The sequence below is a fragment of the Haliotis rubra genome, unplaced genomic scaffold (genome assembly GCF_003918875.1).
Source record: "Haliotis rubra isolate DU_JTF1 unplaced genomic scaffold, ASM391887v1 Scf188, whole genome shotgun sequence".
Lineage (NCBI taxonomy): Eukaryota > Metazoa > Mollusca > Gastropoda > Lepetellida > Haliotidae > Haliotis > Haliotis rubra.
The window spans coordinates 321,524-346,084 of NW_025765869.1; the positions used below are offsets into that span (position 1 = coordinate 321,524).

At 45.8% G+C, this 24,561-nt stretch overlaps 1 protein-coding gene and 1 long non-coding RNA gene across 4 annotated transcripts; both read left to right on the forward strand.

Moving 5' to 3' along the window:
• The first annotated feature begins 507 nt into the window (after window positions 1–507).
• On the forward strand, window positions 508–4,055 carry LOC124274127. Of its 3 annotated transcripts, none has more exons than XM_046709448.1 (3): window positions 508–528; window positions 3,084–3,219; window positions 3,610–4,055. In XM_046709448.1, the coding sequence occupies exons 2-3, from the start codon at window positions 3,099–3,101 to the stop codon at window positions 3,888–3,890; spliced, it is 402 nt and encodes a 133-aa protein (XP_046565404.1). In that variant the 5' UTR covers window positions 508–528; window positions 3,084–3,098; the 3' UTR covers window positions 3,891–4,055. The 3 variants fall into 3 exon arrangements, with proteins under 3 accessions (XP_046565404.1, XP_046565405.1, XP_046565406.1); XM_046709449.1 differs by lacking the exon at window positions 508–528 and adding an exon at window positions 2,132–2,229; XM_046709450.1 differs by lacking the exon at window positions 508–528 and adding an exon at window positions 2,141–2,229 and having other exon boundaries at window positions 3,087–3,219.
• A 2,858-nt stretch (window positions 4,056–6,913) lies between these two features.
• Window positions 6,914–8,492, forward strand: LOC124274118. The gene is made up of 3 exons (XR_006897862.1): window positions 6,914–7,031; window positions 7,082–7,697; window positions 7,854–8,492. It is a non-coding gene; the product is annotated as an uncharacterized LOC124274118 (long non-coding RNA).
• Window positions 8,493–24,561: the final 16,069 nt, after the last annotated feature.

The following is a 24,561-nucleotide window of genomic DNA, read 5'->3' on the forward strand; positions in this document are numbered from 1 at the left end:
GTGGGGAAGTGTGTCTAATCGTCTATCCGTGGCTCTCATACACCAGATGTTTGCAGGGAAGTGAGTCTAGTCGTCTATCCGTGGCTCTCATGCACCAGATGTTTGTGGGGAAGTGAGTCAAATCGTCTATCCGTGGCTCTCATACACCAGATGTTTCCACGGAAGAAAGTCTAGTCGTCTATCCGTGGCCCTCATACACCAGATGTTTGCAGGGAAGTAAGTCTAGTCGTCTATCCGTGGCCCTCATACACCAGATGTTTGCAGGGAAGTAAGTCTAGTTGTCTATCCGTGGCCCACATACACCAGATGTTTGCAGGGAAGTAAGTCTAGTTGTCTATCCGTGGCCCTCATACACCAGATGTTTGCAGGGAAGTAAGTCTAGTCGTCTATCCGTGGCCCTCATACACCAGATGTTTGCAGGGATGTAAGTCTACTCGTCAACCCGTGACCCTCATACACCAGATGTTTGCAGGGAAGTGAGTCTAGTCGTCTATCCGTGACCCTCATACACCAGATGTTTGCAGGGAAGTGAGTCTAGTCGTCTATCCGTGGCCCACATACACCAGAGGCGTGTTCAGAACCGCGAGCGCCCGCGCGATTGCCCCCCGCGAGCGCTCGCATCGGCCCTGAACGGACGCGAGCGCTTGGTTACAATAAAACCATTCGTGACCAACTCGTGTTGTTCCGGGACAAGCCGAATAGCTTCTTTTATTCTATTCTTAAGGGTGAAATACTGACATATTGGTGAAAAGAAAGATGGTATTTTCATTTTCACTGAGTAGTATATCACTTTTGCCTGGAACTACGAAACACAAACTACGAAATCGATGTCTCGATCATTTATAAACAATGATCAAAATATAATAAAAAGAATATATTTTGTTTATGTCAATGGTTACGCCACACGTGAACATATCAACTTTGTCAGACCACTCGATGAAATATACATGTTATATGACAACATTAACAAAATATCCTCCACGCCTTCTTTTTGGAGGTTACGGAAAGGGGCGAGTGGTGACGAATGACATTAAACATGATCGCTATCTTGGTTCGCTTGGCGAGGCAGCTGTGAGAATTGTTCGCGTGCGCGCGCGGGCGCTCGAGCGGGCACAGGCGTTCAGGATCGAGCGCTCGCTAGCGTTCGCGGGCGCTCGCGGTTCTGAACACGCCTCAGATGTTTACTCGGTAGCGAGCCTTGTCGCCAGTTATTCCGTTTTCCTCCTTCAGCAGGTTACAGCGCAGTGCACAAGCCTCACCCATCGGTTCTCCCGATATTGACAATACTATCTGTGTTGTTACTCCGGTCCTCTTGAAGGAGAAGTTATGTGTTATATAGGTAAAGATTAGACAAATGACCATATGTTATGGTATTTTCGAGAACATAGTATCTACACTACTTGATATGAAGCTTGGTTTCCCTTTTCCTGTGGTGAAGATGTGATTTTCTGAAATGATGGTCCAGTGAATGTGAAAACAGCAGTGTTGTTTTACTGAATGGTGGTCCCTGAGTTGATTTTGAGGGAGATACAAAGATCTAATCGGGAGTAAAAGTCCAGTAAAGCAACATACTCTTGCAAGATAATATTACAGTCACAGACTACATGTTTAAATATCACCTCGGTGATACCCAGTCAACTTTGTAGCTAATACCGTTTGCGTGTCTCACTTAACCCTATAAAGGACTGTTCATAATTCATGGCCAGGGGGGTGATGATGATTTTTATGGAGAAGCATGCACAATGTGACCCCCCCTAACATTTATGTACAAAGTAAGTGCCCCCCCCCTGCATATCATGTACAAAATCAATTACCCCCACCCCTTCCCATATTTTGTAAGCCTAATTTTTTAAATATTTTCATGTACAAAATTGATTACCCCCAGTACACGTGTACAAAATTGATGACCCCCACCTCCCCAGAACAAAATGGCCCCCCTAAAATCATCATCATCATCTCTCTCTCTCTCTCTCTCTCTCTCTCTCTCTCTCTCTCTCTCACACACTCTCTCTCACACACACACACACACACACACACACACACACACACACACACACACACACACACACACACACACACACACACCTAATGTAGCCATAAATTATGAACGGTCCCTAATGTATCATTCCCAGGAAATTGTGATCAGGTGATGTGACTCACCATTTTCCTCGAAATTCATTTTTCCGTCTTTCTCTATTGGAACAACATCGGACTTGACCGTGGTCACAGGTGAGTGCTACCGGTACTCTGTACATACTTAAAAAAGGATAATATAAGTTAACAAAGGACAACATTTATGGAAGTCAGCCTCCTTGAAAGGAAAACGACGTTTGGGAGTATATTTTTACCCCTTCATCCAGTGAATATACTGCGCACAACCAGGGCAGATTAATCTCCCATAGGACACGTCTAGGATGAGACTGGAAACTGTCTACGACCGAACGAGCTCGGTAACGACAGCTCTGTTGGACCCATCCTTGGAAGACATTTGGATCAACATCTCCTCAGGCTGTTTACAATCATTTGGTGTCGTCAGTGTTGTCAAGATGATCTTATAGTTACTATTTTAGTTACTGTACATGTCCTTTGTTTCCCTTCAATCACACACCAGTCAAACCCTGCAGCTGATGCCGGTTGTATTCACTTGGGTGTGTCACATAGATTTAAGGAAATTACATAAACATGTCATGTGGAAATATGAAGACAAGGTTTTGTCCTCGCCAAAAGTGTTCAAATTACTCCACAAATATGTCATCGAACTATCTCCTGAAGTTACAAACATGACCTAACAAAATCTGAACATGTTTAGACATGAGTATTTTGATACCGATTACGACGGGGTGAAACACCGTCTGCCTGCCTCGCTAAACCCTTAACCATAACCTACTCAGTACATAGTTTAATAGAACGTTCATGCAGTAGATTCTAGATAACTTCGGCTGATGAAGGAGTTAGAATATACTCCGAATATACTCCATTATCAGAAAGAAGTTGATATACGTTAATACAGCAATTGTGGCCTTTTCATTAAGACTTATGTTATTGGTTAAAGGCCTATGCACAACTGTGTTCACTTGTTTTAGCAGTATCTCGGAGGTATGAGCTACATAGAGTTTTACCACTACACTGATGAGGAGGGGAAGAACGCCATAGTGCAGAGTATGACAGTCAAACAAAGTCGCAAGAAACCCGGGGATGGCGATGTCGCATTCGGTGAAGGTCAGTTAGTAAGAGGAGTTTGGGATGAGTGAGTGAGTATGGTTTTACGCAGCTTTTAACAATATTGAAGCAATATCACGGCGGGGGACACCAGAAATGGGCTTCACACATTGTACCCATATGTGGGGAATCGAACCCGGGTCTTTAGCATGCGAGTGGACGCTTTAACCATTATGCTTAACCCTACCGTCACGTTTTGGATGAGTTTGTTCGAATATTTGAACATATAACAATGCTGAAAGTGACAGTTATATATTTCACAGTACTTTTCCATAGATATCGGAATAAAATCACGAGCACTAAGATTCTCTGTTCCTCCGTCTACTTGACTGGAACAATATGCTTACTAATGTCAGGCGTATGTATTCCTCTCCGTGTGTTGCTCTGTAGGAGTGTATGGAACGACGATGGACCCTGACGACTTCAGCAAACAGGAGGTGGCCCGAAACAACTACGACGGCGCTCCGGGATTCTGGGAGGACCTAATGGATATCGGCAGGGTAGATTTTGCAATCAAAATCCTCCTGCCAGTTTCAGAGGTCAAGTTTGTGAATTACCAGTCACGTAACATTCTCATCTATAAAGGGGACATCGATCTTCGAATGTACACTTATTGCATTATTGAAGTTGAGGACGAGGAAGACGAGGAGGACGAGGACAGTGACTGGTAACCCGTTATGACGCATCCAAAAATGGAGCATATCTGTCCGCCCCACCTTTAATATTTGGTCAGTATCTTTGAAGTGTTGCAGTTATCTATAGGCGGTATCTATGTTGTTTCAGACATTAAGTTTTTTAGATAAACAATAAATCGAGCCTTAGGGCTGTATAAATTACATGTGTATTGATATTTGTCTTGGGTTTGGAAATACATTCCGTTTTTCTTAGAGAAAAGGAATATCACAAATGATATAAATGAAGTTCGTTTATCATGTATTTCGTCATCGTATGTAATTTTATACTGCTTTCGCAGTAAAAAATTATTTGAACCAATGACAGATTTTAAGTGACTGAGTGCCGATTTTAGCAATATTCCAATAATCATGACGGGGTACACCAGAAATGGACTTCACAAAGTGTACTCATGTGGGGAATCGAACGAGCAAACGCTTTAACCACTGGGCTACCAGGCATCCCAAGATTGTAAGTGAGTGAGTGAATGACAGCATGTACTGTACCAGACAAACCTGTGGTTGATAGTATGACCACGCCACTGGGACACCAGGATCCATAGTTACCTAGGTGACCATTACAACCACCCATTCCTCCTCAGTGAGCTACGTGCCCTTGGTGGCGCGAGCTGTGTTGCTGTTGTTGAGCAGAGAGATATTTTCTTCAATTGCTCTGTAAAACCAAACCCGTATATACACCTCCCTGGTGTGGTGTGTCAGTAAGTATATGATCACACATTCTACCCGAGAATATGATTGCAATCGAGATGTATAGAGCCAGAATTGGATCTTTCACCCACCCGAGGGCTACCCGACAAGTCACACTTCACAGAGACAGTGAGTACTCGCCATACGTGGCCGGCTCGGATTTTCACTTTAGACTGTTTATCTGCATCCTACTGTTGGGGATCCATTTGTCTGCATCTTTCTGTGTTATAAACTGGTGTGAAAATTTCAATGTTGATGCACATTTGCCAAAAGAAACGACATTCTTTTGTGTAGTGTGTGAATGTGACCCAGTTTTGTCTATGACATCGCCTCATGCTCCACGTGCACACCAGGCTTGCTTGTTAGGAGGCCAAGCTCTACCCACGGCTGTGATATCACAGTTACTGATGTGTTCTCATGATGTCCAATCTAACCCCGCTCGCCTACACTGGAGGAGTTAGAGATACTTCAATGAGCGAGCTACGTGAAGTCAGATCAGGATTATCCGACTTGAAATCCGCAGCCAAAGCAATCAACTCGAAATGTATTGATTTGGATAAAAGGGTTAGTGAGCTCAAGTCAGACATTAACGAGGTAAAACAGAACCATTATGTTGTGTACAACGATATTGATGCCCTAACTGTAAAGTGGAATGTGTATCCTTAAGAGTTTCTCGTATAGATGATGAACTGGATAAGTTAGAGTCATATAGCCGACGTGATATTGGTATTCTGTATGGTGTGTCAGAATCAGAAAACGAGAAATCCATGGCCTGTAAAGAAAAGGTCCTTTCAGTCTTTAATGAACATTTAACCTTTAAAACATGGCGGGGCGGTGGGGTAGTCCAGTGGTTAAAGCGTTGGCTCGTCACGCCGAAGACCCGGGTTCGAATCCCCACATGGGTACAATGAGTGAAGCCCATTTCTGGTGTCCCCGCCGTGATATTGCTGGACTATGCTAAAAGCGGCGTAAAACCAAACTCAGTCAGTCAGTCAGTTAAAACATGGCAGCCGTGTGACATTCACCGTGCTCACCACCTTGGAAAGCATCGTCAAAACGATGATCGACCACGCCCTGTTAATGTAAAACTTATGCTGTCTGACGACAAGGTGAGAGCTCTCAAGGAAAGACCAGCACTCAAGGCAAACGGGTACGGCATATCAAGCGATCTGACAACACGTCAGCGACAACAACTGCAAGCTCTCAAAGGAACAAATCAGTTTGGCTTTTTCAAGAACGGTAAAATGATCACGAAGCCACGTTCAGTTGCGGTGGTACCACGCTCAGTTGTGGAGGTACCACGCTCAGTTGCGGAGGTACCACGTTCAGTTGCGGTGGTACCACGTTCAGTTGCGGAGGTACCACGCTCAGTTGCAGAGGTACCACGCCCAGTTGCGGTGGTACCACGTTCAGTTGCGGAGGTACCACGCTCAGTTGCGGTGGTACTTCGGCCAAGGCCCGTTACTTATTTCACATGGAACTTGTAACCTTGACACCGGTAGTGATGACAGCTACACACACACCGACACGCCTATCAGTGAGGGTTGTGGTGGAGCGTTTAACTTCCTTTGTTGGAACGTGAATGGACTTAAAAACAAAATATATGACCCAGACTTCATCAATAATTTACTTGATTTTCAAGTTATATGTTTGGTAGAAACATTTGTTGATAATGTTTCTACTGTTGATTGGTTACTACGATATAGATTACAGCCCTGCTATCAATTATCAGAGTATGGAAGACTCTCTGGTGGCGTCTGTGTAGGTGCCCACCAGTCACTCCGAGTATGGATGACTCTGGTGGCGTCTGTGTAGGTGCCCACCAGTCACTCCGAGTATGGAAGACGCTCTGGTGGCGTCTGTGTAGGTGCCCACCCGTCACTCCGAGTATGGAAGACTCTGGTGGCGTCTGTGTAGGTGCCCACCAGTCACTCCGAGTATGGAAGACTCTCTGGTGGCGTCTGTGTAGGTGCCCACCAGTCACTCAGAGTATGGAAGATTCTCTGGTGGCGTCTGTGTAGGTGCCCACCAGTCACTCCGAGTATGGATGACTCTGGTGGCGTCTGTGTAGGTGCCCACCCGTCACTCCGAGTATGGAAGACTCTCTGGTGGCGTCTGTGTAGGTGCCCACCAGTCACTCCGAGTATGGAAGACTCTCTGGTGGCGTCTGTGTAGGTGCCCACCAGTCACTCCGAGTATGGAAGACTCTCTGGTGGCGTCTGTGTAGGTGCCCACCCGTCACTCCGAGTATGGAAGACTCTCTGGTGGCGTCTGTGTAGGTGCCCACCCGTCACTCAGAGTATGGATGACTCTGGTGGCGTCTGTGTAGGTGCCCACCCGTCACTCCGAGTATGGAAGACTCTCTGGTGGCGTCTGTGTAGGTGCCCACCCGTCACTCCGAGTATGGAAGACTCTCTGGTGGCGTCTGTGTAGGTGCCCACCAGTCACTCCGAGTATGGATGACTCTGGTGGCGTCTGTGTAGGTGCCCACCAGTCACTCCGAGTATGGAAGACTCTCTGGTGGCGTCTGTGTAGGTGCCCACCAGTCACTCCGAGTATGGATGACTCTGGTGGCGTCTGTGTAGGTGCCCACCAGTCACTCCGAGTATGGAAGACTCTCTGGTGGCGTCTGTGTAGGTGCATACCAGTCACTCCGAGTATGGAAGACTCTCTGGTGGCGTCTGTGTAGGTGCCCACCAGTCACTCCGAGTATGGATGACTCTGGTGGCGTCTGTGTAGGTGCCCACCCGTCACTCCGAGTATGGATGGCTCTGGTGGCGTCTGTGTAGGTGCCCACCAGTCACTCCGAGTATGGAAGACTCTCTGGTGGCGACTGTGTAGGTGCCCACCCGTCACTCCGAGTATGGATGACTCTGGTGGCGTCTGTGTAGGTGCCCACCAGTCACTCCGAGTATGGAAGACTCTCTGGTGGCGTCTGTGTAGGTGCCCACCAGTCACTCCGAGTATGGATGACTCTCTGGTGGCGTCTGTGTAGGTGCCCACCAGTCACTCCGAGTATTGATGACTCTCTGGTGGCGTCTGTGTAGGTGCCCACCCGTCACTCCGAGTATGGAAGACTCTCTGGTGGCGTCTGTGTAGGTGCCCACCCGTCACTCCGAGTTTTGAAGACTCTCTGGTGGCGTCTGTGTAGGTGCCCACCAGTCACTCCGAGTATGGAAGACTCTCTGGTGACGTCTGTGTAGGTGCCCACCAGTCACTCCGTGTATGGAAGACTCTCTGGTGGCGTCTGTCTAGGTGCCCACCCGTCACTGAGTGAAGCTTGTAAGTTGATAAAAACAGACATTGATAATTTCGTGTGTCTGAATTTCACAAAAGATATATTCTCCTCTGATAGAAATATTAATCTACTATGTACAAACATACCACCAACGGGTTCGTCCTATTATAATCACACTAAGTCAAAATGTAACCTTGATCAAGTTGATAACTTTTTATCGTCTATTCTGGCGCAATTAAGCGATTCGCATACATTGTTGTGTGGTGACATGAACGCTCGAACAGGTGAGAGCAATAACCCACAGGTTCCTGTTAATGATGATAGAAATATCAACATTGGTGTATTTGAAGATGATGATGATATCACAGTTAATAATCGAAAGTCACATGATACTGTCATTAATAAGTTCGGACAAAACTATTTATTGTTAATGGCAGAGTGTTCGGAAACGAACGAGGTGAATTTACTTTCATGGGACAACAAGGCAATAGTGTTAATGACTATTTCATCTCTTCCCCCTGACTTTTTTCAATATATCAGCAAGCTGAATATAGGTGATCAATTAGAATCTGATCATTTGCCACTGGAACTAACCTGTAAATTTCCTACCCTGAAAACGTCGAATCTTAATACATCGTCGGAAGGTTTACTTGATAAAATCATATGGAATGATGCTCTTTGTCACAATTTTTTTGATAATCTAAAGACGAATTATGCTCGTTGAATTCAGACATTTTTAGATAAACTTGACAGTTGCGTTGATGACGCACTTGAGGATTTTATATGCATGATTGTAGAGTCTGCTAGTTGCATGAAGAAACGTATCATGAAACCTCTCACGATGACACCGCTAAACTCCGAGTGTAAAAACGCACGAAGGGTTGCACGAAAATCACTTAGGAAATTTAGAAAACATCGTAGTGATTTAAACAGGAGACTGTACTGTAAGGAAAGACATATATACAAAACCCTTTGTAGAAGATACAAATCGGACTTGCGTAAACGAAATGTAGAAAGACTTTGCAAATCAAGTGGTTCACCACCAGCATTTTGGAAACAAATACGAAAATTCAAGAACAGACCAATCATTGGCAATAAAATTACTAAAACATCATGGCTTGCTCATTTTAAAGGGTTTTTGAGAAATGATTGTGTTTTTAATGATGCTTTCACAAGCACTTATATGCAAGATGATGCAGTAAGTATGACATTTGAAAATGATTCAGACCCAGATTATTAGATTCACTCAATACAGATCAGGAAATTTGTGAAGCGTTGATGCACTTAAAAAACGGAAAATCAGCTGGTTTGGACCAAGTTGTTATAGAAATGTTGAAGTGTTCACAAATTATCATTATGCCATTTTTGAATAAGTGCTTTAATAAGTTGTTCGAGACTAGTATATTTCCACGCAGTTGGGCATGTCAGTTATTATCCCTATACATAAAAAGGGGGATTGTACAAACCCTGATAATTACAGCGGTATTTCCCTCATTAGTACTCTTGGCAAAGTTTTTGATACTGTTCTAAATAATCGACTATCAAAATGGGCAAATATGAAACATGTTATTCCAGAATCGCAAGCAGGTTTTAGGAAACAATACTCAGCGTCAGATGATATATTTAAGCTACTTGCCCTTGTAGAAAAATGTTTATCTCGCCGTAAGCGGAAGTTATATGTTGCCTTTGTCGATTTTCGCAAAGCTTTCGATTCTGTTGATCGTTCCAAGCTTTGGTACTGTTTACGTAATTCTGGGCTTAAACGGAAAATGTACTTAGTTCTGAAAGAAATGTATGATAATGTGAAAGCATGCGTACGCTGCGGTGATGATTTAACTGATTTTTTTGAATTCCCAATCGGCCTGAGACAAGGTTGTGTTCTCAGCCCCATCCTCTTTTCTTTATTCATCAATGAATTATACTACGAAATTATGGCAAACGGAAAACATGGTGTCCAAATGTTTCCAGATCTAATAGAAATCTTAATACTATTATTTTTCCTTATCCTGACTCATGCTCTTATGCTTGTCTTCTTCTTCTTGCGAACATAGTGGAACACTTGTATCTCCCTAATTGAAGCTCCCTTCAATGTAAAATGACTAATTAGTACTCACCACGAGTTGCCTCCCTCTTCCAATTGCGCGGGAAAGGAGGCACCCCCTCTGGCCTCATGCTTCACTCTCTCCTTCTTCGCCCAGTGAGCAGGATGTGAGCGCGCCTGTGTCTCCCTACACACTATATCCTTTGATTATTCTTAGTTAGTTACCTCTTATAGTCTATTATAGAGGTGTAGCTAGTATCCTTCAACAATTATGTATTGATAATTAATCGTATTTCTGCTGTTTATTCACGGGACGCGGTGATTGTTCAGCAAGTTTACGTTGATGAAAATCTGTACTATTTGTAGATTAAATTTTTCTGCTGCTGATCCGCATTTAATATACCCTAGCTGTACTGCACCATATGCGTTTTCTTCACGTTGCAGTTACTGTATTAATTTGTCTAATTCTGCATTTAACAAATATTATCTTTGCGTCTTGAGACGTGCAGCAGATAGGTCACGCAAACAGGGTTTAGCCATGGCCGATACATCGGAACCCCTCGCCAGTCAACTGCTGTCGGACGACCCCCTCCCGTCTGGTGTTCCGCTAGAGTTACCCTCGGAGGAGAGGCGTGGGACGCAGTCCGCCGTCTCCAAGAAGTGTCCTGCATCCCCAGACATCCCCTCATCGCAGCCAAAGACTAAGAGGGCTTCTACATCATCACAACGCAGACTCCGTACCCCCAGGGCAGCGTCTACCTCCAAGGGGAAATCGACGAAGTCTTCTAGAACCTTCTCAGCCGAGATTGTTCCCGTTGCAGAACTGGGCCTGTATGATGATCAGCCGATCATCAAACCCGATCTACGCCACAAGAAACGACCGGTGTCCGCAACAGTGACGTCAGCACAGATCTCCATGCAGCCTGATGTACCAACGCTGATGTCTGACGATCTTCCTGAGGGCCCCGTCGCTACCAACGCAGAGAGGGCACCGACTACATCTTCGCAGACCGTCCCAGACGACCTGATGCTGCAGATCATGAAGATGATGGAGGACCGATACAGACTGGAGAGACAACCAGCCCAGAGCCTGAGCCTTCGCGAAGGCTCCAACGTAGACGTCACCCCAGAGGGACCCCCCGTCAACGTAGCGGCCACTACAAAGCCACCTCCGCGAAGGAAGTCACAGACCTCCTCTGTGAAGGACCCAGATGTACAGCCTTCGCGAAGGCCTTCGCGAAGGACGTCTAGATCGTCACCTACCTCGGACTCCGATGATCAACACTCACGAAGAGGCTCGAGAAGGAAGATCATCTCATCCCCGGACTCTGACTCGGACCCTCAGCCTTCGCGAAAGCCTTCGCGAAGGTCAAGTCGTCGCTCCCCAGGACTGGACTCAGATGAAGCTTCGCGAAGGGCACCAGTTACAGGCTCCAAGTCATCTTCGTCAAGAAGGTCATCGAGGGATTCCCCAAGAGCTTCGCGAAGCTATCAACATTCACCACATAGATCTCTGCGAAGGTCACCTTATAGACGCAGCTCATCAGGCTGTTCACCAAGACGAACTCCTCGCCGTTCTCCACGCCAATCACCTCGTCGTTCACCTCGCCGATCTCCTCGCAGGTCACCACACCGTTCGCCACACAAGTCTTCACGGAAGTCCCCAGTCAGGTCTCCATTGACATCACTCTGCACAGCGGTAGAAGCATACAGGTCACCATCGGAAGAGCATCAACCTCTTATCAGCGATACCGTTATAGAAGATGATGGAGGCATCATTTTCTCCGACGCTGAAATACGCTATTGGATGGTTAACAACCTGGACCTATCTTCACCTTCCAAGAATGGTAATCCGGCCCACACTTACCTTATGAGGGAGGATGATGCAGACACCATCACCCTACCTCCGATCAACCCGATAGCTACGGTCCCACAGAATCTTGACACAGCCTTCCATAAAGCCACTAAAGTCCAAGCGCCGCACTTACCACAGTTCAACGCTAAAAAGTTCTTAACCCATAATATGGACCCTTTTTTCAAGGCACAAGAGATCGATGATAACTACAAAGTAATCAACGATGTCAAGAATAAGAACTATAAGATTGACGACCGCAAGCTGGTTCAGATCGAAACCATGACAAGGCGAATGTTCTTCGGCCTTAACAGATCTAGAACGATCAATGAGACTCTTATCACCAGATTTCGAGATTCGACATCTGAGGATGACAGAATGATCTACTCGGCCCTACTTATGCAGAAGAAGGACCAGCAGTTTCTAACGGATCATCTCACATCAGTCTCTGCAGCCCTAACTCTGGCTCGTCGTCAAGGTCTTCTCGCTTCCTGTAGTTGGGGTGAGCAGTTTACAGCTCCACTCTACACAGCCACATGGTCTACGCCATCTATCTTCGACGGAGGAATAGATAAAGTCTCTAAGGAAGTCACCAAGGATTCTAGAGAAGTCCTTATGATAAAGTCGATGGACACGCTAGCCAGCGTCATCAGGCAGACTTCACAGAGATACTCAGGAAGATCTAAATTTACTGGCTTACAGAAAGCATGGGATAGGAAGATGGCCAGCTCCAGAGGAAAAGATTCTTTTCGTCGCCCATATGGCAACTACAGAGGAGGATCTGGAAGAGGCAGGGCACCCAGAGGTTCCCGCAACTATAAACGATGAAAGACAGGTTCGGAACGACTGGAGTCTTCCACCCCCAGCCGTTCCAGTACAACCATCACAAGTGGGTGGACGCCTTCAACTGCACTGGGAGAACTGGGGAATTCTACAAGACCCATATGTCTCCAACATACTTCAACACGGATATCGAATCCAACTACAGGCCACGCCTCCACTTACAGTCAACCCTCACAAGTTCGACTTCCAGGCGCAACAACTACCAAAGTTAAGAGAGGCTGTTACATCTCTCCTAACCAAGCAGGCCATAGAAGTACTGGATCAATTAAACATCGAACCAGGCTTCTACTCCCCAGTTTTCCTAGTGCCCAAGAAAAACTCCAAGCAGAAGTTCAGACTCATTTACAACATGAGCACATTCAACAGAGATTATCTACGCAAACCGCCAACGTTTCGCATGATACATCTACCTCAACTACGGCACCTAATTCGTCCTATGGACTACATGGCCAGTATAGATGTGCAGGATGCTTATCTACACATCCCGATACATCCCGAATCCAGGAAATACCTACGGTTTACACTAGACGGGCTGCATTATCAATGGAGAGTACTCCCATTTGGAATATCATCGGCCCCCTGGTTATTCACAAGAGTAACGAAACCTATCGTCACCTACCTACATCGTCTAGGGCTACGCAGTGCGTTCTACCTCGACGACGGGATACAAGTAGATCAAGATCCACAGCGTCTCAAACTACAGTTAAACTTCATCATCAAGCTACTAACACAGCTAGGATGGTTAGTAAATCTACTCAAGTCGGACCTAGAACCTACGCAAGATCTTCAATTTTATCACGACACTGAACCGTATCGTCGTACCAGAGGACCGATGGCTCAAGATCCAACAGACCATCCCACAAGCCTTACTCTCTCTGCTACCACTACGACAATGGCAGAGTCTGTTGGGTCTCCTCACGTCAGCCCAAGACATGACAGTCAGAGGCAGACTACAGTTACGTCCGTTACAGGTCTTCATCAACGCTCATCTCGACGACCTACAGCCATTCAGTCTACCGAAACACATCAGACTTCATCTACTATGGTGGACCAGGAGGTCGAATGTCTGCGAAGGCATTTATTTAACAGAGCCGGAATTCAAAACCCATCTCTATGTAGACGCGTCGCTCCAAGGTTGGGGAGCTCATCTCGCCAACCGGACGGCATCAGGGTTATGGAATCAGCAAGAAAGCAAGCTCCACATAAACATGCTAGAGATGAAAGCAGTAATCAACGCCCTACTACATTGGAGCACCATTCTACAGAATGCGCATCTGATGATTCACACCGACAACTCAACAGTGGCGTTTTATATAAACAAACAAGGCTCAACGAGATCACTGAACCTATTGACTTTATGCTTTCAACTGTTCGATCTAATCGACGATCTCAACTTACATGTCAGAGCATGTCACATTCCCGGAGCCAAGAATGTACTGGCAGACGCACTCTCTCGGCCACACCTACCGTCACCGACAGAATGGATGCTCCATACAGAAATCTTTGCACAGATTATCAAGAAAATAGGAGCTCCGCTAGTAGACCTATTCGCCACTCGCTTCAACAATCAACTAACAACATTCGTATCACCAGTCCCGGATCCACAAGCGTGGGCAACGGACGCTCTAAGCATATCCTGGGAAGGCCTCAACGCGTACGCGTTTCCGCCGCCAGCGCTAATCCCACAAGTGTTACAGAAAATCAGACAAACGCAGAGCCTCCAACTGATTTTGGTCGCGCCCTACTGGCCAGCGAGAACGTGGTTTCCCATTCTAATTCAAGAAATCGGACAACCAACACTAGAGCTACCAAAGCGCTCGAATCTACTAATACATCCTCACACCAAACAAGCGCACGGAAACCCAGAAGCATTCTGTCTAAACAAGAGAGGTTATTCAGCCAGAGCGGCGAAAGCAGTCACGCTTGCTTTACGCTATTCTACACGCAACTTGTACGACGACAAGTGGCACAGTTTTGAAACTTACGCAGCAAAAAAGGGATTTACAGCGAGAAATGCTACACATCCACAAGTGGCTGACTATCTGTGTTACCTACGACAAAATAAACATTTAAAAGGCTCGGCATTGTCAACATATCTTGCAGCCTTAAGTTCTGTGATAACTATGAGAACGGGTGTCAAGTTAACCAAGACGCCAGAGTTACTGGCCTTACTACGTGCATTCCGAATGGAGGATCAGAAACAGAGATTTCGCGCTCCAGCATGGGATCTAAATATAGTGCTCCAACACCTCACAAGTGAGGCTTATGAACCACTGGAATCAACAACCTTTGAATTTCTCTCACAGAAAACATTGTTCCTGTTATCCCTAGCAACGACAGCCAGGATGTCAGAAATTCACGCACTAGATTATGAGAGAATACGTTTTGAGGACAATCAAAACATAGTGCACATGGGACTACGATGGGATTTTATCGCCAAGAATCAGTTGCCAGGTCAACCAGACAGATTATTCCATGTTCCTGCACTATCCTCAATTCTCGGATCTCAAGATACGCTTGACCTATCTCTATGCCCAGTCAGAGCTCTCAAAATCTATCTACAACGATCCAAAACGAGGCGACGACAACTCAAGCGGTTATTCATCCCTCTATCGACAGCGACTCAGACCGAAGTCTCTCGTACCACCATATCGATATGGATCAGAACTGTCATACTTCGTGCCTACAAGGCTGCAGGACTCGACCCTCCAAGAGCATCTAATCCACATGAAATCAGAGCACTGGCTTCCACACTCGCTCTACACGGTAACTGCTCATTGAATACCATTATGGAGGGCTGCTTTTGGAAATCCGACATGGTGTTTGCTAATCACTATCTGAGAGATATCACCACCGAGGACGTCTCAGGTATTCACCATTTCGGTCCCATGGTCCTCGCACAGCAGTTGACAGTCCCTCGTAGACGATGACACATAGTCTCACGAGATTATTATGTATATATCATACCAGTATCATCTAGCTTATAACTCTACGGAGTTTTAGGGCTATTTATATACATATCTTAAGTCTACTTAGTCTTAAGCCCAGTACTGATGTTTATGTACAGTGGGTAGCTTCTCCAATTTGGAGTCGCTTTTATACCATTATTGCTATTATCATAGTATATAATTATTGTAGTACCCCATCTATGGCAGCTGGTAAACTTATGGTTTATAGTAGCAGGAATTATCCTAATTCAGTGTCATTATGAAGTTCCCCGTAGGGGGTTATTACATATATATATAAATCACTAATTATTTAAATCCAAAGTATTCTGTTTTTTTCCCACCTCCGTTTCCGTAGGAATCTACAAGCATAAGAGCATGAGTCAGGATAAGGAAAAATATGTAATTTTCTGAATAAAATTGATATTTTATACGTATCCTGACTCATGAGGTAAGCCCTCCCATCCTCCCAACATAACACTTTGGATTTCCCTCTAAATTCAAGTGTTGGGCTCGCTATATCAGGAGAGAGTGAAGCATGAGGCCAGAGGGTGGCGCCTCCTTTCCCGCGCAATTGGAAGAGGGAGGCAACTCGTGGTGAGTACTAATTAGTCATTTTACATTGAAGGGAGCTTCAATTAGGGAGATACAAGTGTTCCACTATGTTCGCAAGAAGAAGAAGACAAGCATAAGAGCATGAGTCAGGATAAGTATAAAATATCAATTTTATTCAGAAAATTGCATATTTGCCGATTATGTTATTCTTCTATCAGAATCAGTTGTTGGGCTTCAGACACAATTAAATATTTTAGAACGTTACACAAAGACATGGAACCTATCCGTGAACCTTGATAAAACACATATAGTCATTTTCAGAAAAGGTGGCCCAGTTGCGGTAAGAGAAAGATGGTGTATCGATAATCAACCTGTAACTGTAAGAAATCAGTACACATATCTTGGTTTAATGTTTAATACAACCATTAATTTGAAAAAATCGGTTGCTGAACTAGCCTTGAGAGCAAAGAAAGCATTAATTAGTTTATTGTCAATTATACCTAACTTTGGCGTGTTGACGCCCATAATATTTTTTAAGCTATTTCATTCACAAATACAGCCTATCTTATTCTACGGATCCGACATATGGGGATTCCAGCGTTTTGAAAGTATCGAAAAAATACATCTATTAGCGTGTAAAAAGTTTCTTTGTGTGGGGCAGTCAACACCAACATGTATGGTATATGGCGAATGTGGGAGATATCCTTTGTATATCAATTCCTATATTAGATGCATAAAATACTGGCAGAAAATTATATGTATGCATGAAAATAGACTCCTAACAAGGCTTATAATATGCTTGTTCATCTGTATGAGTTGGGTAAAGTAACATGGGCATCTCATATCAGAAATCTCCTTTTTTTTCTCACGGTTATGGTTTTGTGTGGCTAAATCAGTCAGTTGGCAATCTGAATCGTTCTTTGTATCAATTCCGAGAAACAGCTATCAATATATTTAATCAAGATTGCCATTCAGTTTTAGATAATAGCTTACGATATGATTCCTATAGAATGTTTAAAACCCTACTCCAACCCGAAAAGTACCTATCACACTTAGCATCCAAAAAGTTAAGAAATTCATTAATGCGATTTAGATTAGGACTATTAAGCTTAATGATTAATGAAGGAAGACGTGTGTCCATCGACAGATTGTTTAAATTATCTATTGAAAACGAAATTCATTTTTTATTTGTCTGCCAATCTTACGTAGATTTACGTAAATAACATATTCCTGAATGTTACCTCTCCAAGTCACCTACTGTAGCACTGAAACAATTCCTGTCTACATATGACAACTGTATTAACTTAAAACTATCACAATACATCTACAATGCAATGATGTACGATGATCCATAGTTACCTAGATGACAACAACCACCCATTCCTCCTCAGTAGGCAGATACTGAACATGAAGTACTGGGGTCCCCTTCTGGTGCACGATGATCCATAGTTACCAAGGTGACCATTACAACCACCCATTCCTCCTCAGTAGGCAGATACTGAACATGAAGTACTGGGGTCCCCTTCTGGTGCACGATGATCCATAGTTACCAAGGTGACCATTACAACCACCCATTCCTCCTCAGTAGGCAGATACTGAACATGAAGTACTGGGGTCCCCTTCTGGTGCACGATGATCCATAGTTACCAAGGTGACCATTACAACCACCCATTCCTCCCTCAGTAGGTAGATACTGAACATGGAGTACAGTAGGGGGTACCCCTTCTTCTGGTGGACGGTGATCCATAGTTACCTAGATGACAACAACCACCCATTCCTCCTCAGTAGGCAGATACTGAACATGAAGCACTGGGGTCCCCTTCTGGTGGACGATGATCCATAGTTACCTAGGTGACCATTACAACCACCCATTCCTCCTCAGTAGGTAGATACTGAACATGAAGTACTGGGGTCCCCTTCTGGTGCACGATGATCCATAGTTACCAAGGTGACCATTACAACCACCCATTCCTCCTCAGTAGGCAGATACTGAACATGGAGTACTGGGGTCCCCTTCTGGTGGACGATGATCCATAGTTACCAAGGTGACCATTACAACCACCCATTCCTCCTCAGTAGGCAGATACTGAACATGAAGTACTGGGGTCCCCTTCTGGTGCACGATGATCCATAGTTACCAAGGTGACCATTACAACCACCCATTCCTCCTCAGTAGGTAGATACTGAACATGGAGTACTGGGGTCCCCTTCTGGTGGACGGTGATCCATAGTTACCTAGATGACAACAACCACCCATTCCTCCTCAGTAGGCAGATACTGAACATGAAGCACTGGGGTCCCCTTTCTGGTGGACGATGATCCATAGTTACCTTGGTGACCATTACAACCACCCATTCCTCCTCAGTAGGCAGATACTGAACATGAAGCACTGGGGTCCCCTTCCGGTGCACGATGATCCATAGTTATAGAGGTGACCATTACAACCACCCATTCCTCCTCAGTGGGCCAGTACTGGACATGGAGTGCTGGGGTCCACTTCAGGTGAACGGTTGTTTTTTTCTCTAGACTCTGAATGTTGTGGAAAACACGTTGATTTCAACCTAAACTGCGCGTACGTCATGCCACGACGTACAGAAAATCAGCGTCTCCGCGACGTGGGTATGCTGGAGATAGGAATGGCCCCAAATGAAGTGGCCAGACATTTGGGTGTCCATCGAAACACGATCCCGTCTCTATGGAGAAGTTTTCAACATAATGGGAACACGAGAGATTTACCACGCGTGACGTCACGTCAGCAAGACAACTATATTCGGCTTACCCATCTAAGGAATCCATTCCAGACGTCCAGTTTGACCTCTCGGATTTTTTCTGGCTTACGTTCAATCAGTTCCAGGACTGTACGGAACCGACTGAGGGAGCACAACGTCCGGCCCCGACGGCCTACAATACGTCCAGCTTACAGTACGGTGACGTACTATAGTCCGTTTGATTTTATTTGAGACCGATGAATTGACCGGAGTCAAGATTGGGATGGTGTTTTATTCCCTGACAAGACGAAAATTCATCTGGGCAGCTCAGATTGCAGGTCAAGGATGTACAGAGGTGAACATGTGATCACAAAATACGACAGTGTTACCCCTAGACTCACATGTGATCACAAAATACGACAGTATTACCCCTACACTCACATGTGATCACAAAATACGACAGTGTTACTCCTACACTCACATGTGATCACAAAATACGCCAGTGTTACCCCTACACTCACATGTGATCACACATTACGACGGTGTTACTCCTACAATCACATGTGATCCCAAAATACGACAGTGTTACCCCTACACTCACATGTGATCACAAAATACGACGGTGTTACTCCTACACTCATATGTGATCACAAAATATGAGAGTGTTACCCCTCCACTCACATGTGATCACAAAATATGACAGTGTTACCCCTACACTCACATGTGATCACAAAATACGACAGTGTTACTCCTACACTCACATGTGATCACAAAATACGACAGTATTACCCCTACACTCATATGTGATCACAAAATACGACAGTGTTTCTCTTCACTCACATTTGATCACAAAATACGACAGTATTACCCCTACATTCATATGTGATCATAAAATACGACAGTGTTACCCCTACATTCTCAGCATATCACAAAATACGACAGTGTTTCTCTACACAAAATACGACAGTGTCACCCGTACACTCAAATGTGATCCCAAAATACGAAAGTGTTTCTCTACACTCACATGTGATCACAAATTACGACAGTGTTTGTCTACACTCACATGTGATCACAAAATACGCCAGTGTTTCTCTACACTCACATATGATCACAAATTACGACAGTGTTTTATACAATCACACATGATAACAAAATACGACAGTGTCTATCTACACTCACATGTGATCACAAATACGACAGTGTTTCTATACACTCACATATGAACACAACATACGACAGTATTTCTCTACACTCACATGTGATCACAAAATACGACAGTGTTCTCTACACTCACATGTGATCACAAAATACGACATTTTTCTATACACTCAAATGTGATCACAAAATACGACAGTGATTCTCTACACTCACATGCGATCACAAAATACGACAGTGTTACCCTTCCACTCACATGTGTTCACAAAATACGACAGTGTTTCTCTACACTCACATTTGATCACAAAATACGACAATGTTTTTTCTACACTCACGTGTGATCACTACATACGACAATGTTTTTCTACACTCACGTGTGATCACAACATACGACAGTGTTTCTCTACACTCACGTGTTATCACAAATTACGACAGTGATTCTCTGCACTCACATCTGATCACAAAATACGACAGTGTTTCTCTACACTCACATGTGATCACAACATACGACAGTGTTACCCTTCCACTCACATCTGATCACAAAATACGACAGTGTTACCCCTACACTCACACGTAATCACAAAATACGACAGTGTTTCTCCTACACTCACATGTGGTCACAAAATACGACAGTTTCCTATTCAGAAGAAGCCTTCCAAGGGGTACTCTAGCATTTTTCACCTAAAACATGTCTAATGGCCGTGCAAAAAGTTTCCATTTTTTAAAAAAAAATTATTATTTTTTAAACAAACTTTTGTTGATGCGGTATGCAGTGGTGAGCGTATTACCTCCCTTTTAGGAAACTTCGTGGCTAGGGTTTAACCAACATGCCATACAACTTCCTCTTTTTCTCGGCCATCGCTGGCGTCAGACGTGTTTTCTCCGACAGCGTCGCAAGCCAACTGAATCTAAGCTTTCTCTTAGTCATCATGTCGCAAGAATCATCTGTATGTATTCCTTTATCCTTTTTGGAGAACGTTTTACGTTCGCCGTCGTGGAATCGCATTCAAAATTCATATTTTCCGTGCTTTTTCTTAAACGCCAATTGCAGGGTCAAACTAACGTCAGTACACCCTCGCCCTCGCCGTCTCTGTATTAGGTGCCTGGAGGTGGAGGGGCACATCCCGAACGACTGAGATTTATGTCAGGCATTCACCCCTAAGACCCAGAAGCGGCGGGCGGCTGACCTCACGTTTCCCAAAGAAGCGAGGGAGGTTGTGGCCGACCATGCCGAGGTGCTCCCCCGCGAGTAAATCCAAGCGTAAAACGGTAGCTAAACGTGCCAAGGGGGATAGGGGTGGTAAAACTGTAAAGGAGACGGAGGTAAGCGCCCCTTCCGGTGTGGTGGTCCCTCCACCCCCGGGCTTTAACATGGAGCTTTTTTTTTAGAAGCAGCTTGAGGCTATGTGTGTCATGGTTGAGGAGTCGGCCAATGCTCTCTTTCAGCGGCCAAGGAGACTGTGAACCCTCGCTTAGGGCTGAGCAGACCTTGGCTTCGGCTCAAGGTCGGCAGGGGGAGGGACTTGGCGAGCAGTATGGTCATACGTCGGGTCCCGACCCAATGGAGGTAGAGACCGTTTTGGGCCCATCTTTGGACCAGCCACCATTACTCACCCCCATGGATGAGACACTGGACTCTGGTCCTGTGCCCTTCGACCAGTTGGCTTCAGGACCCCTCTCGATACCTGGTGTGACTACGAGGGTCCCGACTGGCATGCCTGCAGCTATGGGACATCCTGTTTCGGTGGGCTGCGGGCTGGCACCTCGGACCCGACCTCCATCGGTGACTTCGGTACTGGTGGGTGGGTTTCCCTCGGTGCCTTTGGCCCCCATATCTTCTACCCCTCCTATATCAGTGGTCTCTGCCTCCGCTAAATCCCAAGGTTTGCTCCAACCTCCCTCAACCTCTGCAGCCCAAACCCGTGGGGAATGGAGTGGACATTCAGCCCCCAGACACAGCCTGCCTTCTGCCAGAAATCCCTGTTGGTGGCCGACTAGCCCACTTCCTGTCAGACTGGGCAAAAGTCTGTTCAAATCCCTGGGTCTTGTCCACTATCAGGGAAGGCCACATGCCGCAGTAGAAGAAAAACCCTCCACATTTCTCAGGCATTAGTCACACTCCAGTGCCAAACCAGCCAGAGAAAGCAGACTTCCTCCGAATCGAAATCAAAGTGTTGCTAGACAAGGCTGCGATCGAGAAAGTACCAGTAGGACAGGAAAAGGAAGGCGTTTACTCCACTTTTCCTGTGAGTTATCAGTTCAAAGTGCTACCATTCGGTCTCGCTACGGCCCCGAGGGTGTTTACCAACCTGATGATGGTGCCTGCACAGGTCGCCAGGTCACAAGGTCGGTTTTGCCACCCTTACCTTGACGACTGGTTGATCCGAGCTCTGGCACTGGCGTCAAGCACGTCGGCAACCAAAGCAGTGTTTCACAGTCTCATTCGACTGGGTGGGATTGTGAACCTGAAGAAATCAGAGCTAGTGCCGTCTCAGGACCTCATTTTCTTAGGGGCGAGATTCAGTATAGGACAGGGGTTAGTTTCATTATCCCCCCGACCGCATCAAAAGGGTGAGGGAAGCGATTCTGTCATTCCTCTCGGTGCCAAAGGCCCCAGCTCGGACTTGGCTCCGTCTGCTTGGTCACATGGCAGCTACAGTAGATGTGGTATGGAGAGGACGGCTAAGAAGGGGTTTTTTTTGTTGTTGTTAAATCAGATTCCTGTGTTCTGCTCTCGGATCCCAGACCCAAGGGCGTTAGCTTCCGACGCCTTTGCACTAGATTGGACGAGCAAGATACTGTGGGCTTTCCTGCCCCTACCGTTAGTCCCCAGGGTCCTGTCTCAGATTTCCACTTAGCCAGCTCGACTTCTTGTGCTCCTCGCACCCCTTAGGCCGTCCCTGAGCTGGTTTCCGGTAAGTCTCAGGTTTCTGGCTCAGCCTCCTGTTCTATTACCTTTTAGACAGGACCTTCTAACTCAGAATGAAGCACCACACCCGAATCCCCACATTCAATGGGTGGCTTGGCCTCTGTCAGGTCTCAACTCGAGTCACGTGGAATTCCTGCACCAGTTGCAGACACAATTCTGGCTTTGAGGAGGGGTTCGACAAACGTCCAGTATGAGGATAGATGGGCCCGTTATGCGCGCTGGTGTGACAACAGAGGGTTTCCAGATCCCTTTTCTGCAGATCTAGTCACAGTTTTGGAGTTCCTTCAGTTCCGTCTGGACGATGGCTTGTCGGCCTCGACTATTCGAGGTTACTCCACGGCTATTTCTACCTTTCACATCCCTGTCGATGGTGCTCTTTTGGGACAGCACCCTCTTGTACAGCGCTTTCTAGCGGGAGTGGACAGAGTGCGCCCTACTACAAGGCGTACAAGTCCCCCTTGGGACTTGATGATCGTCTTAGATTGGCTCTCCGGTCCTTCCTTTTCGAGTCTGTCATCTCTTTCACTCCAGCTGCTAACATGGAAAACTGCTTTCCTTGTGGCGGTGACTTCTGGTAGAAGGGTGGGTGACATACATGCTATGTCTGCAGACCCAGCGCTTACTGTTTTCCACAAAGACAGAGTAAGCATTCGCCTACCGGATACTTATCGTCCTAAGGTTGCTCATACCTTCCATGTGACAGCTCCTATTGAGCTTCCTGCTTTCACACATCCTTCTACCTCGGGATCCTCTCCAACAAGCTCTCACTCGCTGGATGTTCGCCAGGTTCTCCATGCCTACATAAAGAGAACAAAAAAAATTGGTTTGCTGCTATGGCGGATGGATGGTTGGCAAACCAGCCAGTAAGCAAACTATTTCCCGCTGGCTCGTCTCTGCAATTTGTACAGCCTACAACTTTCAGGGTAGGACTCCCCCTGAGGGGTTGAAAGCTCACTCGGTCAGGGCTGTCGCTACCTCTAAGGCGTTCGCAGCGTCCCTGACTATTGAAGAGATCTGCTCAACGGCTATTTGTAGCCGACCGAGTACATTCATCAGGCATTACCAACTTGACCTAAGCTCGAGAGAGCGTGCTTGCTTCGGTCAATCGGTTCTCTCCAGTAGGCAGGGCCATGCCTCCCTCACCAAGTGATTTTGTATTGTGTATGTCATGGCCTTTGTATATCACTATGTATATATATCTATGCCTATATTGTTTGTGGTGACCCCTATCCCCTTCGGCGCATTGGGTTCTATGGGTTCATTTCACTCACTACCCCGTATTCCTTCCATGAAAGAGGAGAGGGGTGGGGAGGGGAGTATTTGACTCTAGGGTCACGTTATATTGTTATACAATATCCCATGAGCACCTCGGTGACCTATAGACAGCCTCCCTAGAGTCGTCTGTAGAGCCACCAGGTAAGCGTTACCTTCATACTTACCATTGTTTTGATTGTTGACGCAAGGGCAGTGGTATTATCTCCCTTAGCAGAATCATCCACTTCCATGACTTATCTCTTGGAGTCTGTATTCATGCTAGAGTACCCCAAGGAACACTTCTTCTGAAAAGGAATTACCTAAACCTGGAGAGGTTTCCAATTCCTCGAAGTAAGTCTTCCTTGGGGTACGGCCGCCCACCTCCCCTCGATTCTGCTCGCTCTTGACCAGAAAAAGAGTAAGTTGTATGGCATGTTGGGTAA

Bases quoted from the DNA above. Each gene is read 5' to 3' on its own strand.
- LOC124274127 (XM_046709448.1), top strand. From the start codon at position 3,099: ATGAGCTACATAGAGTTTTACCACTACACTGATGAGGAGGGGAAGAAC. The intron at 3,220-3,609 runs GTCAGTTAGTAA...GTTGCTCTGTAG, and splicing joins CGATGTCGCATTCGGTGAAG to GAGTGTATGGAACGACGATG.